Raw genomic sequence first — 22,500 nt, forward strand, 5'->3', positions numbered from 1 at the left:
TGCTACTATGATGAAAAAAATCACTTCCCTTTTTCTTTCAGGTTTATGAAAGCGTGTTTGCTTGACACCTGACTGGCAAAATTTTGAATTTCGAATCGTATCCAAAGGCAAGAGTGAATTAAATAACAGTGCTGATCTAACACTTGGCGATCTTGCCCCAGCACAGTCACAAATCGATTTATTTTTAGATACACTTTGCGCGCGAAGGAAACAAAGGATCGCCAATTTGAACCAATCAGAAGAAGCCATGTCACACGTGACTGCTTCTGGGGACATGGCAACTGATTTTTCGCGGGAACAGGTATTCAAAAATAGACTAATTTGTGACAGTGCTGGGGAGCCCACCCATAACAACACTCGTATCTGATTCACTCTTGCCAAAAGCTATTTTCTTTGAGTGCAAGTTTAGGATTTCACGGTCCGCCATTATTCACGTTCAAGACTGACCAATTGGACCTCAGAGGGTTGGATCGAGGATAAGATGACGTCAAAGACTTAGTACTTGTTATAAATGCAAAACACAAGTTTAAAAGTCTGAAAACTTGAAACTCCGCTGCTGCATATTAATTTAGGCGCGTCTTTGACGTCGTCTTATCCTTGATCCAGCTCCTTCAAGATTTTAAAGTTAGTAATGGCGGCGGTGGCCTCATGGTTAGTGTGCTCGACTCCAGAGTGAGTGGTCCGGGTTCGGGCCCTGGCCGGGGACATCATGTTGTGTTCTTGGGCAAGACACTTTACTCTCATGGTGCCTCTCTCCACCCAGGTGTATAAATGGGTACCAGCGAATTTAATGCTGGGGGTAGCCATGCGAAGAAATACTCCTAGTCGCTTCATGCTACGGAAACCAAGGATAGGCTCCGGCGTGTTGGGCCATTTGGCTCGTAAGCAGACTTAACGGCGGGCCATTAAGTAGGAAAATTCCAGTCAAAATAAACAGGTGTCTTTTGAAATAAAGGCTTAAAACCTCGGTCGCTTATTGTTCAGTTAACATAGTTTTGAAATACAAAGAAAAAGTAGAATTGATTTTTGGTCATAGAAGCACTTTAAGATTTCCGTATTCGTGCAACAGACTGTGTTTTGTCACGACAGTTTGTGTTGTTGTTGCATCGGATCTGGTGGTCATAAGAAGACCAACCTGGTATAGTATTTTTTCTGAGATCTAGTTTAGGCCCTTGTTGTCAAAGGTCTTCATAAATGTCTGGCTTGCAATTGTTTTTGTAAGGATGTTTTGCATGCTTCACACGTTTTGCTTGATCCCTCGCATGGGTCACATGTCTGCCTGGCTGCCTCGTTGTATTGTTTTATATCCTAACATTGATGCGTTATTTCTTTCTTTAGACATCAAATGGTAGTATTGTGGTGGGTGGTGGTGTGTCACTGAACACATTTATTAATGTACTGGATCAAATGGCCAGTTCATGGAGTGGCTTTAAAGTGATGGCACACCATATCAGAAAGGTAAAAATTTAGCGCTCTTAAATACATGGTTTGGCAGAATCTATAACGACTTGTATTTTGTTGGCCGAAAGTCGAAATAAAAATCAAACAAACATCAAGCCTAGATGCACCGTCATTCAATCCTAAAATGATTGTTTTTAAGCAACTTACTATTGTGTTTAGGATGATTTTTCCGTCTGAAAATGTCCTTTGGGTAAAGGGCACTAGTACAGTTCGCAATATCTCCTCCACGTTAAGTTTTTTTTATCATGATCCCAGTGAAGGTTAAAATGGGTGTGGCACCACGCTTTGAAATACCACCCCGACATGAACCTTGAAACGATGCTGCTTGCTTTTGGGTTTCAACTTGGCAGGCCTACCTGCCTTTCTGAAACAGATTTTGCCATGCTGCTCCAGCCAAAAAGTGCTCTCATCAGTAAATATAACGTCGCCGAAATTTTCCCCATTTTCAATACAATCTTCTGCGAAGGCGAGGCGGGGGACACCGTTAGTTTTACGCACCGTCTAGTACTTGGGTCCACATCGTTTCCATCCTAGTTTGTGTCTTTGTTGTGTTAATTAATCACTCACTGAAAAACTATGTCCCATTAATCCAGGCCATCCGTTACTGATAACACTACAAATACAAAATAGCGGAGTGAGACAAAGCTAGTTCAAGGAGATTTTAAAAGCCTTCATGACACCGAAGATTAGCTCTTGTGTGTTTATTGCTCCTTTGTCTTACAAAACCGCAGTAAGCTCGTTCTTTTCTTCAAGTTTAGCATCAATAAAGTCCAATTGTTGCATTGTTACGATCAGTTTATGGTCTGGAGCTGTTTTGTAAGTCAGATTTCCACATTCTCTAAATTTTTAAAATAATGTTGGCTACAGTTTAATGTCTTATTGTTATGCTCTCCCCTCGAAGTTCTCGAACAATCGCATTGACGCTTTTGGCCTTCGAAGAAAGTGAGATAACTCTCATTTTAACGCATACTGGTGTTCGACCCATGATGATTGAAAAGCCGAATGAATGAAACTTTGGCAGAGTTTTTCTTTAGTGAAAAATTAATGATTCAAAAGGTGCTTTCACTATATTTTTTGCCCCATTCAAATGTAAATTACGGTGAGCAACAAAGGAAAAGGTAACAATTTTTGGTTTGCTAAATAGCCCACTTTCGATATAGTAAAATTCAATACTAAACAAAAAGCATCATCTAGAGGCTCTGGGGAATAAATATAAGGATTTGTATGAGCCTCGAGATGATGCTTTTTGTTTAGGACTGAGTTTTAATATATCGAAGGTGGGCTATTTTCAAAAAATCATTTCAATGATTGGACGCTTATTTCGATTCTTTACCCCACTTAGAACATAAAAGCACGACAAGTTTCCAAGTTTTTCACCATTTTACCTTTTTTCACCGAGAAGTGTTAAATTCAGTCGGCATCATGTCTTTGAGAGCAGCTCTGAAGGTTCCGAAATACGGTCTTTTCTATTTTCCATCTGATCATACAACTAGTGTGGTACCACTGAAGAACATTTCGAAAGCTATGTGTGGTCATAATGTCAGCAAAGATAGCAGGGTGGAGATTAAGTGTGGCAAGCTGGAAGTGGAGGCTGAAATAATTGGAGTGAATGGTAAGAACATGGTTTAATCTAGCAATTTCTGGTGTTTTACTCTTTCAAGTTCCCAACTAGAAATTAGGGAGCTTAAGCAACGACAACGGCGACGGCAACGAGAACGTCATCTCAAAATATAAATTTGCGTTATTTTAATCGCTTCGTGACTATTTCAACGTTTTATTGTGACAAGGGTGTAGTGATTCCTCAAAGATGACACCAGTCAGAACGGCACTCCATTTTAGGAGAGAAATGAAAATTCATCCTCAAGTGCTGACGTTCTTCATAAAACCAAAAACTTGGCTATTTCACGTTGTTGTTTTGCTGACGACGGCAACGAAATGGACGAAAGTGAAAAACGCACGTGCAGGGCGTGCGAAGCTATTATTTTTAACCACTAAATATGCAAATTCGTGACGTTCTCGTTGCCGTCGCCGTTGTCGTTGCTTAAGCTCCCTAATAGTACATGTAGGTAACTGAATATTATTTTTCCCTTTCTTTGGACGACTCCTCAAAACTGCATTCAATGGTGTTGGACTTTTTGCCCTATCCTAAAAACGTATATATTGTTATTTCGTAGGTCAAATGTACCAGTAGTGTATTACTATGCTCGCCCGAAATCTAACCATTAAATTAATGCTCTTAGCAAATTCGGTTCACTTTCTTTCATGATGACTCTCGAGCAATTTGGCCGTAATTTGCTCATTTCTTAATTAAGTACTCGATGAGGGATGATTTGGAGCAGATCGCTTCTAATAACATAGTTTGTGTACATTCGAAGATGATTTGCTCGTAAATCATGCACTTAAATTGTTAGTTAAATGGTAATTGATATTTTTGCTGGTCAAATGTACCAGTATTAACTATGTTCTGAGGAAATTCGTTTCTTTTCGTTAAGTTCAATCACTGTCAATAGAGGTTTTGCACGGCAGCGATGTTGCATGGCAGGAACAATGGAAATGTTTTGCAATGGAAAGGACAATTGTTCCCATAGGAAAAAAAATCCATTGTTCCTGCCATGCAACATCGCTGCCGTGCAAAACCTCTATTGAGCGTGAATTGCTGAGTTGAAGCCACGAGAGGTTTTTCTCCGGGTACTCCGGTTATCCCCTGTCTTCAAAAACCAACATTTGACTTGATTTGCGTTATTTGTTGATTTCAGTTTACAGTGTCCCTAATTAGTGCTCCAGCGCTAAAACGACTTGACACTTAAATAAGTTCCTTTCCTTTCCCTTTTTTTCAAGATGAATCATATTAGAAAATTTTATAAGACAGAGACTTAGCAATAGTTCTGAATATGATGTACTATGTAGGTTCAGAAATTGTCACAACTCTTGCAAAGAAGTAGGTTGGGTATGTTAGACACCACACTCGAATTTCATAAGTAAGAAATAGCTTGATCAGGCAATAATAAAGCGTTTTTAGTATCCAGGTGCTAGCCTTTAAAATTACATTCTGAGTTTCTTTCTACCATTTACAGGCAACAGTGATTTCCCTGCACGCGCCACCATCACCTGATCTGCCGCCATTCCAAGCAGAACCTGACCATCAGCAACCCACGCTCAACAGGCTACCTCGGCAGATATCAGATTTCCAACCACAGCATACCAGAGATTCACCCCCACCGCACCTACGTTCACTGCTTTCACCTCGTCAATTGCCATTCATAACTTGTCAGTCACTGAACTCGCCATCCGGCCTGCTGAACAGAAGACCGCCAGCCGCTCGGAGCTTGTTCTCAACCAGTTTAGAGACCAGTATGGAGACTTTGCGTCGCATCAGCTCTGTACTCAGAGAATTTGGAACTGCTGAGACAGACGTAAAATACTATCTTGAGAAAATTGCTGAGCAACAAGAAGAGTGTATTTCTCGCGCTTGAGAAACTAGATTTCTTAATTAATTTAATACATGTATCTCATCAACCTGAGCCGTCTCTTAGTCTAGCTGCTTACACCCCAGCGACACCAGTGGTTTCTGAAGGTCTTTCAGTACCAGAAGACAATACGTCATCTCCTTCACCAGAAGATCAACCAATTTTACCCATTAGACAAGAAGACCTTTTTGCAGTGAGACCCAAAGCATCTTCGTCGAAAAACTTTGCAGTGCAGCTCACCTGCTGTCTTTTTAAACCGGAGGAGCTGCAAAACTGAAACATCAGAGGGGTGGGAGAGTAGCCCTTTGATCCGGAGAGGCTGGATGTAATTAAAAATGCCTTTTTTAAGTATTACCCTGCTCCTCCTAGCGGAAGAGACTGTCAATGGAAGAATTGTAGGAGGAATTGCAGAGTGGCAATCGATATTCGCGAACCCATTAATTTTAAGATATAGGATCAAGTGCAATGATATAAGAACCGTCTTCGACAAGTAATAAATGTGCATTAATGATGTGAGAATGCTCTCCAATAAAGGCTGTGTTGAAATGGACTTCATTGCAGAGGGAGGGAGAGAGAATAGACGGGCGCAATTCATTCGTTGTCACGCAACCTTTTCATTCATTTTCACTTTTGTGATAAAAGCATGAAACTTTGTAATAATCTCTGGATGGCAAAATTTGAAAACGAAGGAATTCAACACCAAATGTCACCACACCTCAAAAGGCCAACATAACAATCACACAGACTGAGATTTCAAAATAGATAAGGCAGCGATATAGAGATATGCGAATATTCCACTGATTTGCTCTCTGTAGTCTGTACCGCTCTGATCAAGACAACTTGTAAAGAAATATCGCGGCGAACTAGCCATCGAAATTCACTGAGAAAAAAATACGAATAACTTTTGACTGGGCTGATTATCGCAATGTGGAAAGCGTAAAAATTACGTACTTCGCGTAGAAAGAGCCTTTTTGCTGAAAGATTCTTTTAGTTTCGCAATTGCTCCATAAGGTACCCGATTAATGATCGATTGTTGACCAAGAGTCAGTTGCGCAGTAGTTCCTCACCGAATTTAACTGATTCATGTATATGCAGTTGCGTGGGACGTATACATGAAAAAGTCAGGAGGCTTCAATGGGATTCAAACCCATGACATTTGCGATGCCGGTGCAATGTTCTACGAACTGAACTATGAAGCCACTCAGTTGGGAGGAAGTCATGTTTTGCATACCTCGCCCTCTTAGGGTCTTAGCATGCCCTTTTTGCCTGGCCTGTCTTATGCCACGCTGGTAGGTCTGGACTCGCAGACCGGTTGGCTCTGGTGGTTGAGCATCGTACTACTGTGCGGGAGGTCGCGGGATCAAAACCCCAGGCTGACCAACTCTCAGGGTCTTGAAACAACTGAGCAGAATATGCTGCCTTTGTAATGACATTTGCAAATGGTAAGACTCTCTAGTTTTCTCGGATAAGGACGATAAACCGTAGGTTCCTGTAACGGCCGAAGAAATAATTCGTCATTTGTTTTGTTCTTAATTAACCACATAAGGTTGCGCGAGATCTTCGTGTATAGGCGAGGTTTGCGTGTACATATCATGCGAGCATTTACCATATAGCATTTAGGTATATGTGCAAAAGCAGTCTGGCAAAGTTCCCCTCAAAGCGTTGTTCATTGACCCTAAAAAGCCACTAGGGGAGTGATCAACTACATATTAGGTGTTATAGGTGTCTATAAGAGACAATTGCTTGAATCAGTAGCCCATACCTAGGGGCCACGTTTTCACAAACCGTGATTTATTGACGTCATAGGGTCGCCGAACGGGAAGTGTCTTTGTTTCTTGCAGAAAAGGTAGTCTAAAAATAGATTGGTCCGCAAAACTTGCCTTCACTTTTCTCTTTCGTCTAAAGAACTTTCTGCTTGTAACATAACAAAATAAGGGGTGGTCCACAGGGGTAGTCCATGGACCGGGCCCTAAGCAGGGGCCCATGGACCGCGTCCACAGTGGTGGTCCATAGACCTGGGGTCCATGTTTTGTATACGTCCAGTTGCAAATTGTTATATGAAGATCGTGACGCAATTTCTCTTATTGTTTGCTCATTGAAACATTCTATAGTCTCAAAACCCCAATGCTCTATCATTTATTGTGTTTTCAAGTTTTCGGTGCGCTTAAAATGAAATTTCGCTAGTGTAGCGATCGCGATCAAGCGTGTTATCTGATACAAGACATTCGGAGAAACAAATCAATAACGATTACTTCTAGACGATTAAACACGCACATTTTTTTCTCCTTGCTTAAGATTTCTTTCGCAACGTTGCATTGATGGATAGTGAGTTGATCACGCTTTGTTCACTTTCTATCGCTAAAATTACAGTCGCTTTGTCGCCTTAATTTACATAACAACAACACAATGCAAAGGTGCCAAAATGAATAAAAAAGGCCAAACGCGTTGGTTTTTTTTTCAAACGCGTTCTTAACACGTTTGGTGGTTCGCTTATCTTTGAGCGGTACTGTAGGTACACTTATTTGGTTTGACCTGTGCTTACAGCACCAACCCTTATCACCAAATCACGGGATAGGCTATAGTTTGCTGGATGGCAAACTCTGATAATTGAAAATGTTACTTGCATCTCCAGCTGATCAGAATGAACCAATCACTGTTTCCAGTGACCATCTTGTCGTTCACCCTCGTTCCAGGTCTGGTGACCTGAACATTTCCAACACATTGGTGCTTGTTTTCTCTGCTTGGGTCAATATAATAATACCCAGAATAGTATTTGTACTTATCTGGAGCACGGGAGCTTGATAACATATAGGTGGTTTGCAACCAATCTCTAGAGACATAGATAACAATCCTGAAATGTACAATTGCTGGACGAACAAAACGAGCTAATGAGAGATCTTTTGTTTTCGTCCACCAACATGGCGGCGATAACGTCACGTGAAAACCACCTATCTGGTGTCAGTACCTCCCGTGTTATGTCCCTCCATGTTGAATTAATTTACATGCGGTAAGGATGCTTACAATTTGCTTGTCTTTACAAGCGAAAAAGATGACTGAAATATGAATTGTTCATTTGTTCCTTCATTCACCATTTTTAAGCTTACTCTGTGAACTATATTACTAAGTAAGATCTAACAAACTGTTTTGGCTAGTTTGAATTTTACAACAGAAACAAATCCATCTAATTTTCATTTTGTCTTATTGGACAGGTGGCAAATGTTCCGGTGAGAAATGTGAGTAACACAAATCGGCGTGTTTCCTATAAAACAAAAGGCCTTAATCACACGGCAGCCATGTTGAGTCCTGAGCGATTGAAAACTTTTGTTTTTGCACACTGAAATTCGTTCCCAAAAATTTCATCTCTAGGCTCGGGGTACAAAATCTATTGTCTATGGCCAATATGGCCGCCGCACGATAAGGCTCATTAGGGAAAAAATGATCGTATACTGTGATTTAGAATCAATTTTTTTTTTCAGTATTAGTGTAACAAATTAAATTTTATTAGCTACATTTGATCATAAGGCATCTAGGGGTCATCTTGGACATTAGCTTTTCCTTCGATGACCGTAATATCTATATCTATCTTCTTGTTTGTCGCTCTTTTATTGCTTTTTTTTCAGATCAATTAACAGATACATAAATTGTTCTTGATAACAATCGTATTTAATGCATTTATAGAAAGCAGACTATTACTGTATTAAATCATGCTCATCTTTGGAATTTTGATCAGTTTGATTGTATAATTATATTATTGGGTATAGCGATAAATTATTCCTTGTTTACAAACATTTACATCACGTTTCTTTTGATATTGAAATTTGCCAACCAGGGAACAAAAAATAATTTATTGTTTCAACAGTCAATTAACTTCTGGGTAATTGGCATATTAATAGCAATAGGTGACGTAACGAGAAATATCGCTATAGTGCAATTCACTACTTGCACAATCCCATAATACACCTCTATTACCCCTCAAAACTTTTGCATAACCATTGTTTGCAATTTCTCCTGAGACATGAAAATGTCCCAAGGAAAGCAATGCCTGTGCAGATTTTTGGGGGGTAAAAGAGGTGTATTGTGGGATTTGTGCAAGTAGAATAGAAAAGACCACTTTCGATATATTAAAATTCAGCTTGATAGTGAGGCTTAGAGGACACAAACAAAAGAAATGAATAAACATGTGCATTCAGTTTCCTTTGTTTGTGTCCTCTAGGCCTCGCTGCCAAGCTGACTTTTGATATATCGAAAGTGCACGTGGTCAATTGTTTTGCTTAAGAGCCTTTTATGGGGTCGTGTAATAAATCATATTGGTACATCTAACTGTAACTTGAGACAAAGCCAATCTAGACTGTTCCCTTGCAATGATAGAGACCCCGGCTGCAGTTAGTCACCACCCTCAATGGCACTTATAAGAATCAAATAATCAGAAAATGCAGAACTGATTTCTGCACTCTGCTGCCGCACTCAGAATATTTGATGCTATTGTTTTGAATATGTAATCACATGGGCCCAAGGGCAATTACGTATTAATTTCATGCGTATTTTGAAAGACGCGGGCAATTTGGAAAACTCTGAAAAGATAAGTAAAATTAATCCTTTTAAACTGCACGAGGGCACATTGTGATTGCATGTTAATCACACCAAGGACAAAATTATTGAGGGAAGGCCGTTCAATGCCGTGACAAATTACAATCAACATAAATGGCCAACCGTTTCAATGAACACTTTAATCTTAAAATTACAGCAAACAAGCTTTCCTTTAGTTAAAGTTCAATTCAATAAGTCATTGCTGTTAGCAGAAGAAGTGCTCAAAATGAATCTGGAAAAAAGATTCTCTTGTCACTTCGCTTGTTCTGGATAAGCAATTCTGTTAACCAATCAGAATCAACGATTCATGCTCTCTTGATCACCAAAAGTGTGTGAACTGAAAGTTTCTTTGTAATCAATAAACAAAAATGCCCTCCGTCATTTTCGTAGCTTGTAAGGTACTGTGCACAAGCTTGTGGTCATTGATAAAATCTTCTGTAGGTTGGTAGCATTGCTGGAAACATGATGATACTTCATGAACACCCTGGATTTCAATCTGATATTGTTCTTCTCCTTGAAACTGTTGATGCTTCGCTGATAATTGGTAAGGATCTGAACTGCCCCCTACATGGAGATAATTATTGGTAATTAAAATAATTTTAAGGGTGGCCTCTCAACAATTTTCACATAACAATGGCTTGAACTAAATTTGAATTGCTGAGCGAGCAAAGTGCGAAGAACAACAATGTTCGTGTCATTGCCAAAAGTGAATGAACGCTTGTTTAATTGGGATGTTAGGTTTGAGATCAACACAACTTGAATTAGTCTAGAGTGGGTTCATGTTCTTCTAAGCCATAAAAAAAAACTGTTCCAGCAAGCCGAGTCATTCTTTTTTATATGGAGTTGCAGGGTCATAACTGCAGTTAGGACCTAGTTTATCTGTTACCCAGTTCTTGAACTATAGTTCCAGCCTGGCTTTTTTGCAACTAATCAAGTTCACTTGCTTCACTGCGAGCTTCACTTTCACTCAGGTGTAAGTTTTTTATTTGCGCCAGCTGGTGCAGCAAGAAGTAAAATCCTGAAATTGTAATCTTTCACTGACTTTTCTTTGTAGGTGACAGCTATTCTGGGACAGAGACTGAGTACACAATAACAGCCTTCAATAACGTGGACATGACTGGAAAGGTACTATGATGAAGTTCTTATATCTGTTAAACTGTAGTCAAATGTAAAAAAAGTCAGTTACTCTAGAGAGAAATGCTGATTAGGCTGGATTCGAAGTTAGATTCCATTTACATTAAGATGACGGTCAACAAAGTCTATTAGTGAACAACGGTTCGATTATGTCTTTGGACGTTTTGTGCTTGTGATTTTCAGTTGACACATTTATGACACTTCTCAGTGTAACATAAAGGTGTCGCCAATTGCAAACAATGCTCATTTAAATGGACATACTGAATCAAACACAAGCACAGCACAATTTTTAAAAAAAATTATATAAATACCTGAGGAAAAATCAACCTCGTTCCCAGGGTCTCTTCGTCGATGGGGAGGGAGACCCTGGTTGGGGCTGGTCACGTGGCTCTCCTCGACAAACATTTTCCCACTGGGGTAGAGTTCTCGTTACATTTTGACCCGCAACTGGGCGAAAGTGTAATCGTTTGACAAGGCATTTTTTCAAAAAATTATCTTTACTTTACAATGAAAGTTTTAAAAAGGTCAAAACAAATAATAATAATTTTAATTTAATTTATAATTTCTATCGCGCCGGCTACATTAAAATATGATCTCCTGTGCGTCACAATCAATTGAAAAAATGATAACTCTCTACATGTGTACAAATATTAAAAGGCCTAGGTAAAATTACAATATTGATATATAAAAAGGAAAACTAACAGGATATATCTATTCATAATAAAAATAACAGAATGATATCCAACTATACAAAGTCCTTATAGGCTTGTCTAAATAATAAAGTCTTTAACTGCACCTTAAAGGAGTCCACTGATGTTATTTTCCTTAATGACTGAGGAAGCGAGTATAATTTCGGGGCAGCAGCACAGAAGGCCCGATCCCCTAGTGTTTTCTTTGTGCGCACTCTAGGACTTAGAGAATAGCTGGATTCTGCTTTAATAGTTATAAGGTCGCTGATATATTTCGGTGCCATACCATTAATTGCCTTATATGTAATCAATAAAACTTTGAATATAATTCTATCATGCACAGGCAGCCAATGAAGTTCAAAAAGCACTATTGAGATATGTTCAAAGCGCTATATATTACAAATAAGGCGCGCGGCAGTATTCTGAACACGTTGTAATTTAGACAGTTGAGTTTGAGGCAAACCATACAACAGACTATTACAATAGTCAATTCGACTCGTCACCAACGCATGCACAAGCAGTTTAGTAGCCTCAACTGACAGAAATTTCATTATTCGCCTAATGTTATGCAGATAAAAGTATGATGCACTACAAATTTTATTAGCATTAGTGCCCATACTGAGCTGCTGGTCATACCAACAGCTCAAGTTCTTGGCTTCATAGCTTCATCGTTTTTAACTCTAAGTTGAGCCGTCTCAGCGCTATGATTCTTCACATACGCCGATTGCAGGTCAGGGTAGAGACCATTAGATGGCATGTGCGCAAATAACTGATCTGAAGCTGAACGTTCAACTAGTTTAGAGACATATGGCAAATTGCTAACAGGACGGAAATTCTTATACAAAGGATCCAGTCCAAACCGCTTTAATAGAGGATTTACCAAAGCTTCCTTCCAGGCATGTGGAAAGTACGCGTTGCCTAGGGATAGATTGATTATATGCTTTATGGTAGGCAACAGTACATCAATGCAATCACTAACCAGTTTGGTCGGCATTGGAAAAAGGGCACAACACTTTTTGGAAGATCTCTGCATATGTCCAATGACATCTTCATCACTCAGAGGTGTGAACTCATGAAATGATTCCGCAACTGATCGAGGAAAGTCACATTCAGCAGGATCACAACAAGCCCCCGAGGCAGCGTCATCAAGTTCCTTGCGAATGTTAGTTATCTTTTTCACAAAGAAATTACCCATATCATTTGCAAGCTGGAATTTATCATCATGCGGCGGAAGAGAACTGCCAGTGTCGTGTTTTAACAATCTCCTGGTGGCTCTAAAGAGTTTTCCCTGGTCAGTACTGTTGTCTTCAATAAAGTCCCTATAAAAGGCAATCCAGGCGCTATTAAGGACGTTTGCGCGAAAATTTTCTAACATTTATTTTTTTCTGCAAATTTTACCATTGAAAGATGATGAGTTGATGATGTCAGAAATGTAGAAAAAATGGGGGGTCGCAGACTTCGTTTTGGAGAGAACTTGTCCGGAAGAACACCCTAAATCTGAAAAAATCCGGCTTCTTTAGCGAATAGGGCCACAGTGTCTGTAAGCTCTAAAATATTGCAATTACATCTTTGAAGGGCGCTGTAAGGATGCACAGTAGCAATGGGTGCGAACGTCCTTAAGTAAGTTCGCATTTAGCGACCATAGTTTCATGCGCCTTGCAGCCGCAAGATGGCAGGATTCCATGTCCCGAGGACAGAAATCTTGACATTTTTTTTGAGTTCCCACATTGATTTTTTGTTCATTTTTTGGACAATGTGAAGATAATTGTAAATAAAATCTGTTTCTGAAAAGAAAAGTAGGGGTCACCGAACATCCAAGATCGTTAAATCCAAGCAAAGCTATAGCAATGGCCATCTGCCCTATCATTGTTCATTTTAGTACTTAGCGTGCGCACTCGGTGCGTGATGTGGCATGTGAATTTGCGTGCGCTGTAAGGATGCGCGGTAGCAATGGGCGCGAACGTCCTTAAGCAGATATGTAACACGGTTTCTGCACGTCTCGTAGTGATCAAAATCATGGAGAGAATTCGTTTTCCGCCGTCTTTTCTCCGCCTTACGCCTTGCCCTTTTTGCCTCACGAATATCCTCATTAAACCATGGTAGACGTGGTCTAACAGACACGACCCTGATTTTCAGGGGGGCATGACGATCAAGAGTATCAGAAAGGGTGGTATTGTAGCAGCTAATCAGGTTATCAAGAGCACTTGGTGGATTGACGCACAACTCCGAGTCCATGGGTTCGCTCCGCAATTGATCAATGTTTACACTCTTGAGATTGTAACCTGCAGAGAATCCCGGAATAAGAGGCTAGTTTTAACCTGTTGGCCCTAGGCTGATCCGTTGGCCCTAGGCTGATCCATTAACTTATATCCCTCAGGTCTTGCAAGAGCACGCATAGCGACATCATCAATCGTGAACCAAGTTTCAGTCAACGCAACGAGATCGAATTTAAATTCGGTAACATAGTCTGAAAAGTCAGCGGTCTTATTTCTGAGTGATTTCACATTAACCAAACAAAGCTCTACCGCTTTGTTATTCGTCAACTGATGCGATGCAATTAAAGGCATATTAATTAAGTTGGAGCACTGAGGCTTGTGGTCATTAGGACGCCTAGAACAATAGCCATTGTTCATGCTTAGTCTATTGCTAGTGTGAACCAGAATCCCAGAGGAACGCACTGGACCACCAGAGATATTTGTATTTGTAGGCCCTGGATTCAGCTTAGACACTAGATCTCCCACAAGTTCACAATGGAATGAAGCCGTTGTGTTGGCATAGTAAACGCACGGGCGATGACACCACTTCACCTTTGCGTAATGCTTTGTCATCCGAGACTGAACGATGTTCTGCAGACGAAAGTGTGTAAAAATCACGGCAAAAAATCTCATTCACCGGCTGCAAATTCAATAACTCTGTGGACGAAACCCTTGGCCATATTAGATACCATTTTCACCAATGCCACGCAAGCACAAGAGTAGACAAATGGCGAAAAGGCGGGAGGCCCGAAAGCCGTGGCTGACCATGGTTCATGCACCAGCTCCCCCTCACCAGCTCCAGCTGATGTTACATTCCCACAGGAGATTCTCGCAGGAGATTCCGATTGATCGATCGCCGAAATGTTTGTTTGCCATGGATAAACCTCGTGGCTGACCATGGTTCATGCACCAGCTCCCCCTCACCAGCTCCAGCTGATGTTATATTCCCACAGGAGATTCTCGCAGGAGATTCCGATTGATCGATCGCCGAAATGTTTGTTTGCCATGGATAAACCTCTCTCTTGTTTTCTTTCATGACAAAACCTTCTTTTCTTTAAACATGTCGCAAACTAGTAGCATCCTTCGTTATCAGCCAATTTGACTGCCACTTGAGCTTGTTCAAGTATTAAAGTTTGAATCCGGACCTTCTCACGGGCATACAAACATTCGAACGACGCCAGTATATTTTCTGTTGCATCTGATCAATTTGACAACAACGTTTTCCCTTTCACATCCTATCCATGTGTAGTGCATTCAATACCTTGCCGTGAAACGTTTTGTCGATGGTTGTCTGGCCACAAAATCAAATGCGTTGTGATTCCCCTCCTCGCAATGATGACAAGGCCTACACTGCCACCCGTCCCCAAACACACAGTTTAAAAATCTCCCAGGTTATGGGAGACACGTGACCAGCTCCAACGAGGGTCTCTTCTCAACGACAATGGAGACTCTGGGAACGAGGTTGAGGAAAAATATGGCCCTTAATTATTGCAATTTTTAGAAGAAGATCAACCGTATGATGGAAAGAATATCTATATTTAATAAGCGATCTTTTTAAGCTGCCGACATGAAACGACTTTCTATTACCGAAGGTACAGAAGGAACAATGCAGTTAATAATGCAACATAAAGCCCATTCAATTAGGGGTACCCATTCAATTAGCTCTGGGTACTTGAACAGGTCCCGTAAAGCCTGATGTGCATTTCAATTGCTCTGTTATTAGTTTGAGTCCTATTATAGGATGGATTTTACTTAGGCCTCTAGGGAACTGATCAAATTGGCTTCATTTGCTGCGATGACCTTTTGCTTCGAAAGTCAAGATTAACTGTAGTAAACTGTTTTCAATGTTTCTTTTTTAGATCATTTGGGCAGTCCTTCTGCCTGTGTATGCAAACAACACTGTGATGTGTTCTTACAAAATCATGCCAAGAGCGCAGGTGAGGAAACGCGTGGTAGCAACTGCTGATCAGCTTGTGTTTTTTTGTGAAAAGATTGGGGTAATACAATATGTAACATCCCTGTTTGCAAAGGCCATAATATTGCTCAAGAATAGTACAAGTTTGCACTTCTTGGAAAATATTTCATATACATAGCTTTTGGGAGGTTGATGATTAGAAGAATAGTGTTTTGATGATGATGGAAAACGACATCCATGAAACTTATGAAACCAGCTGTTTAAGGTGATTCCTCAGAAAAAAAGGTGTCAACGATTTTCTTGAAACTTTCCCTGAATGTTCCCTACTAATCCTAGCTGTTATGAGAACTACAAAAAAGCTCAGTCACCGTGCTTGCTTTAATAAGAGATATAATGGGCCAATATTACCCCCATTGATGCCTGTACTGATACTAAAAACGCGTGTTCAGTGCTCGACTTTCAGGGAAAAACCTAAGGGCCAGCTGACCCCTGAGTTTTCAGATTTGGTCTCCAGCTCAAGTATTTATTGTTGCGGCCTTTGGTCGGTATACTTTCAACGAAAGGTAAAATGCAAGCGAGGCCGAGCCAAAAAATCAGAGCGCGTAAAGCGGCCTTGACAGCCATAGATGAGTAAGAATAGTTTAGCAAGTTTTAAATTCTGTATAACTTGACTATGATATCAACATTTATATACTCTTATCCTTGGAGATGCTTTTAATTCGCAAACCCTTCTCTCAACGTGCAAACGACTCGATTGCCGCAAAAGTATTCACTTGAAAAACTTGTGAGCCTTTGTCCTTATGCTAATTCTGAAGAACATTAATTTATTACCTGTGCCTTGAGAATGGTGTCACGATGACGCCGAAACGTTAAGTCTTATATTCGCTTTTATCAACGCGATTCATCATGAGCAACAATTTCATTTCTTTCACATTATTTGTGAGAGTTACAGTTGTGCTACGATACATTCGTAAGATGGAAACCAATGCTAATATCGAGTAAACGCGAGGCATACAGGTGTACGTGTACGCAAGTCACGCAAGTACGCGGGCATTGCATTTAGCTTGTTTACGTATTTAAAAGGTGTAAAGGCTTTTACTGTACTCAAAATCTATTATTGTATGCACACTTTAAGGATACGCAAACACTGTTTTCAAAGGCTACGTGCGTTAAAGCGTGAAGTATTGTCCGCTATTGGACATTTATTTCACTCATTCGATGAATAGAAAATTAGATGATGATGATGATGATGATGATGATGATGATGATGATGATGATGATGATAATAATAATAATAATAATAACAATAATAATAATGATATCTTTGCGGCTAGGCTGGCTGACTAAGTGTGAAACGTTAGTCACCAGTGAATAAAATCCAGTCACATTGGCGACCTCGGCGGTCACAACGTCGAGCACTGGACTGTTATTTCATCGCCTCAGAGGGTTTTTAAAGTAATACTTAAAAAAACACCTGATAGGTAGAAAGTCTAGAGCATATGGAACACTTTCTTATGTAGTTTATGGAAAAATCGCTCAACTTTAAACGACGCCGACTCAAAACGTTTCTCGAGTCGTTGCTTTCAAGATCGTAATTTACATCCCTGGATAAAGGCCTCTGTGTACGTTTTTAGCTCATTGTCTTTTTTCCTTCCGATAAATTAAAAAATATGTATATTCAAAAGGGATAATTTGTACACCAAAATTATGCTATAAAAGATATAGGTCCCCGTGCTCGTTTAAGACAAAAACACCATCGTACCTGTCTATTCGATTATCGTAGATCGAAACAACAAAATTAATTCGCCATGTTCTCGGAATGCGCACGCAAAGAGTTATGGGTCATTCACAACTTCTCTCACGTGTTTGGAGAATTGCTTCAGCGTGTATGATCGACTTACGCCATATTTACAATTTGACAAATTTATAAATATTAACACACCATATGCACAGTACAATACTGAGGAATGACCTTAATAATTAAATAGGACCATGGTTGATTCGATGAAGAAAATATTGTGACATATGCATATGCAGGTAGGTGTAGCCTATGTTAGTATATACCACGCAAATGAATAGTGCTTTCCAGACATTGTGACATGAGTACTATTCACCTCTGTGCAAACAGAGAAAAACAAAATAGCTCCCCATTTCTCTTTGGTTATGGAGGAGCAACTTTTATCTGTAAACGATATTCAACTTGTGTGGTATCTACTAAAACAATTATTTGCCTCAGTGTTGGTGAAAGTGGTAAATATTTACCTCCACTTCGTGCATTAATTGTTAACTATGGTGAGGTTATTTTTTATTAGCAGATTTTTGTTGTTTGTTCGTAGAATGCCCATGCCTATGTGAATGCTGGCTTTAATGCTCAGTTGGATGTGTCTACCATGACCATGAAGTTTGTGAACATTGTGTTGGGTGGAATAGGACCATATCCGGTAATCATATGTTGATTAGCACTGTGTAGTGTTGAACTTATTTCTTAGCCCCGCTGAGAAAAAAGCGAGTCAATTCTGTATCTCTCGTAAAAAGAGCAATGTTGTTCTAACATTGTCTGTAAAGCTTTTTCTGTTCTAGCTTCGCTCTAGCTCCCTTGGTCCAATGCTTCCCCTGTGACGAAAAAAATAATTCGAATTTCTCTTTGTTATTTCAAAACTATGTTAACTAAACACTAAGTGACCAAAGTTTTAAGCTCATTACGGGAAAGGTAAGGTATTTGCTGAAGTCTGGTTGAATTCTTGCACAGTGAAGGGTGTGCCATTATCCGTTCTAGAAGATATAGACTTGTCCTTTGGAATCTTGCCTTTAAATGTGCCATTATACTTGTGATCCTGATCCATTAGCAGGCTCAGCTGACCAAACATGAATACTAGAAGATCTGACCCTTTTGTCACTTAAAAATACTGCTCATTGTCACTTGTTGCCTGCTGCCGTAGCCAAGTATTTCTGCCAATTAGCGGTGTGGTAGACCTTTCCTTCCTCTAGAGTAGTCCTGGTTGACCAATCTTGGCGTCTTAAAGATGCACCTGTGACTTATGGCTGAGACGTTCATATCTCGATGGTAGCCGTCACATGTCCGTGTAACTGTTTAAATGGGAACCGTTAAGGGTACCATTACTTTTTAAAAGGAAAGATATCTAGATGTGTTTGCGCTCTCTCTGGGAACTTCTTGGTACATAGATCTTAAGCACATTTTTGTATCTTGAAAGCCTTATTGCCTCCTCTAAATATGCAGCATAAGTCAGGTTTGTTGGTTGTTTGTGGTCAATTCCTTTTATTGTCCTTTTAACACATTTTTGAGAAGATGCATGTAGTGATTTAATTGCAATCATAAATGCTTGTACAATTTCACAGTATCATGCCAAAAAGACAGAAGATTTGTTGAAAGACAAAGTTTTGACGGATGCTGCAACTCTAAAAGGTAGATATTTGCATTGTTCTCTTAATTCGACAAAGTTAAGATGTGCTTATAGACCCAACTGTTGGTATTCTTTGACTTTAGCTGCCTTAAGTTCTCTGGCACAGGAAATAGTTCCTGATCCTTCTGCCACCGGTCCAAGCAAAGAATACCGGAAATCAGTAGCAATCGGCTTATTCTATAAGGTACGCACAATGTATAAACTTACGATTTTTTTGCATGATGAAGGCCTCTAGTCAAGGTTTTCGTGATAGCAACTATGTCAGACTATAATACCTGCCGACGATCGAAGTCCAATGATTGATAGTTCACTGTCCACAGTTCAAAATAATAGCGACTTTAACACTTAGCTACGAGTCACTGACGAAATTAAGTCTAAAAGGAATTTAAGTTCAAATTAGTGGCGTTCATAGAACTCTAACTCCACGCTCCTTGCTTACCGTTATTAGTTGACATATATCATTCCTCGCCTTAATTGGTCAGTGTTCAATTGTTAACGCTGGTTATCTGTTATCTCCAGGTCACGTTTTTGACGTTTGACACTATTACATAATTATTGCATAGGATAGGTTTACTCGTTTTTTTTTTTTTTTTGAATTTTGGGGGTTCCGAGGAACATGTTACATGCATGTCAGTTTTTTGCTATGCTAGCTACCTTTTCAGTTCTCTTCAAGTTTGGGTCCACTAACGCTATCCATCTAAAGTCCTTACGATTTCCCGAACTAGACCAAAAAAGTAAGTACCTTTTTAATTTTGCTTAAGTCATGGATCTTTTTTATTTTTCTCTTCGGTTCGTCTATGGTCAGAATTTTATGTTAGCTGTGGGTACATTATTTTCTTTGTTTATTTCTTTTTTTGTTTTAAGTTCGTTTTACACCCTATGCGAAGCTATTGTCACTAGCAATAGGCTAGTAATAAACCATGTGAAAGCCAAAACTCCTTACTTTGATTTTACATGCGTTCATGGGATGTTCACCGCAGGTTGCTACACGTGGCATTTGGGCCACAACCGTTCCATTAAAAAAGGCTCAAGAGGAACCTCCCCTCTAACAAAAGATAATAAATTCACTCTATCTTAGAAGGACCACATAAAATATATTGGTAACAAGATCTCATATCGATTAGGTGTTCTACGTCGAGGGTGTAAGGGTCTCCCAAAGCTAACTTGCCTAATTCTCTACAATACTATAGTCTTGCCATTGTTCGATTACTGTTCGCCTGCCTTGGGGCTGGGAGCAAAGCTTACCTAGACAAGTTAAATAGACATGCCGCATGTATTATTGAAGGTCGGTCAATCGGGGCCGAGGAGTGAAAATCAACACTTGGCTGGCCCAGCCTACAAGCACGCAGAAATTATCTCAAATGCTTTTTAGTCCATAAATGTTTTCACAGAATAGCGTCATCGTACTTACTTTCAGAGTTTAGGCACGCGCACTTTTTCCATGGCTATAACACCAGAAAACGTGATTTGCTGTGCCCTCCCTTCGCAAAAACTGTTAAGTATCAGGGGAGCTTCAGAACAAACGGCGCTCAGACTTACAACACCCTTGCGAGAAACATTCGACAAGTAGAGACGTTCAGCAAACTTAAAATCAAACTAAAGCGCCATCTTAAAGAATGAATTCTACCTTTTCTTTATATTTCAAAACTATGCTAACTGAACACTAAGTAACCAAAGTTTTAAGCCTTCATTTAAAAAAAACACCTGTTTATTTTGACTGAAAATTTCCGAATTAATGGTCCGCTAGCCTGCAAGCAGGCTCTTCCGTTGAAAATGGTGTGCGCTCAAAATATCCTCTTCCGTTGATAATGGCGAAATATAAGGGCTTGGTAACTGCTTGCAGGCTAATGGTCCGCCATTACTAACTTTAAAATCTTGAGAGAGAGCTGGATCGAGGATAAGATGACCTAAAAGACACACTAGTTTAAAAATGCATTGCGTGTGCACGCGCCTATATTAATATGCAGCATGGGAGTTTCGAGCTTTCAGACTTTTAAACTCGTGTTTTGCGTTTACACGCTGCAATTTAAAGCTAGGGAGTCTTTGACGTCATCTTATCCTCTATCCAACCCTCTGAGGTCCAATCGGTCAGTTTTGAAACTTGCACTCAAAGAAATCAGCCTTTGGATAAAATTCGAAGCTCAAAATTTTGCTAGTCAGGTGTGAAGCAAACACGCTTTCAAAAGCTGAAGGAAAAGGGGAAGTGGATTTTGTTATCATAGTAGCACTTTAAACAGTAACGTCTGCGGTACATGTTGCCTTTTTAAACTTAATTATACGTCTAGTTTTTAATGTTGTAATGTCTTTGTCTTTGTTCTGTCAGGGCTCCACTTAAACGAGCTTTGCTAAATTAGATACCCCTGGATAAATAATGAATTAAATAAATTTTCAAATTTTCTCCCAGTGCTTCAGACAATCACTTAGTAACTAATTCAGTTTAATTTAAACCCTTACTTCTACAAGAGAATAACTTTGAACTGTTTAAAAATGTATTTTCTTGTGGCTCAAAGTTACAGCCAATTCTTAAGGTTAGCAGCATTGGCAGGCTGCTGGAAAACAATATTTGTTTGCTTTGTTTATTTTCTTTAAACCAGGAAGTACTCTTGTTGAAGGCATTACTTCTGTATAAATTACATTGGAACTGTGCATAATGCGGTCAAGGATGATGGTTTTCATTATATTCATCCATAAACATACACCGTATTCCATGCAAAATGGCCGCCATTTAGATATTCTTTTGTTTTCATTCAAAGTAGACCTTGATGCCTCGTTCAAGGCAAAATATTCTTTTGAATTTTTAGCTCAAGAACGAGGCATCAAGGGCTAATTTGAATAAAAACAAAAGAATATTTAAATGACGGCCATTTTGGAATAAGGTCTATAGTATTTTCTCAGTTTGTTCTTTGGCGAAGTCAAAATAGCTGGGTTTATGTTGCACGTATCAGAGATCGGCGTCAGTGTTAAGTTTTTAAGCGCAATTTTACATTTTGTTTACAGTTTTACTTGTATCTTTTGGGAGACAAGGCATCTGCTCGTGTCAGGTCAGCTGCAGAAGAATTCATTCGCCCTGTGTCATCAGGCATACAGAGCTACGATTCACAACCTAAAGAATATCCATTAACAAAACCCATGACTAAAATCTCTGCCAAATTACAGGTAGGCATCAGATCCAAACTAAAGGAATTACTCTTTTTTACTTAGCAACCCCGACGTTAAGAATCCCGCCTTGGAAATCTTGAGGTGTGTGAGGCGGCAACGATTATTTTTTTTTGTTGGAACATATAGTTTAAGCATTCGTTGACTAAATAAGGTTCTTGGATCAAACCGGCACTCTTAACCTTCGTAACTTTCGTTTTGAATGATAGTAATGAAATTATAAAAACTACATGTCAGTCATTCAACGAATTTTGCAATTTCTTGTTTCGGAGTTTCCGCTTAGACATTACAATGTTTGTTACACCATGCATGGGCCACATCCCCTTTTTACAAAAAAGAGCGGGCTTTTTGGCCAACATGATAAGGGATTCATAACCGTCGTCATCGTAGTAAAAGGGCTTTGCTTATTCACAT

The 22,500-nt window shown here is 39.6% G+C and overlaps 1 protein-coding gene across 1 annotated transcript in view; it reads left to right on the forward strand.

Moving 5' to 3' along the window:
• LOC138019103 (xanthine dehydrogenase/oxidase-like) overlaps positions 1–22,500 on the forward strand; it is a 125,308-nt gene that overhangs the window by 50,609 nt on the left and 52,199 nt on the right. The window contains exons 10-18 of the mRNA XM_068865775.1: positions 1,339–1,458; positions 8,138–8,161; positions 9,957–10,059; positions 10,570–10,640; positions 15,453–15,530; positions 17,845–17,949; positions 18,866–18,932; positions 19,014–19,114; positions 21,928–22,086. Of these exons, the coding sequence (XP_068721876.1) occupies positions 1,339–1,458; positions 8,138–8,161; positions 9,957–10,059; positions 10,570–10,640; positions 15,453–15,530; positions 17,845–17,949; positions 18,866–18,932; positions 19,014–19,114; positions 21,928–22,086 (828 nt within the window). The remainder of the gene's footprint in view (positions 1–1,338; positions 1,459–8,137; positions 8,162–9,956; positions 10,060–10,569; positions 10,641–15,452; positions 15,531–17,844; positions 17,950–18,865; positions 18,933–19,013; positions 19,115–21,927; positions 22,087–22,500) is intronic.

Source organism: Montipora capricornis, chromosome 10 (assembly GCF_036669925.1).
Source record: "Montipora capricornis isolate CH-2021 chromosome 10, ASM3666992v2, whole genome shotgun sequence".
NCBI lineage: Eukaryota > Metazoa > Cnidaria > Anthozoa > Scleractinia > Acroporidae > Montipora > Montipora capricornis.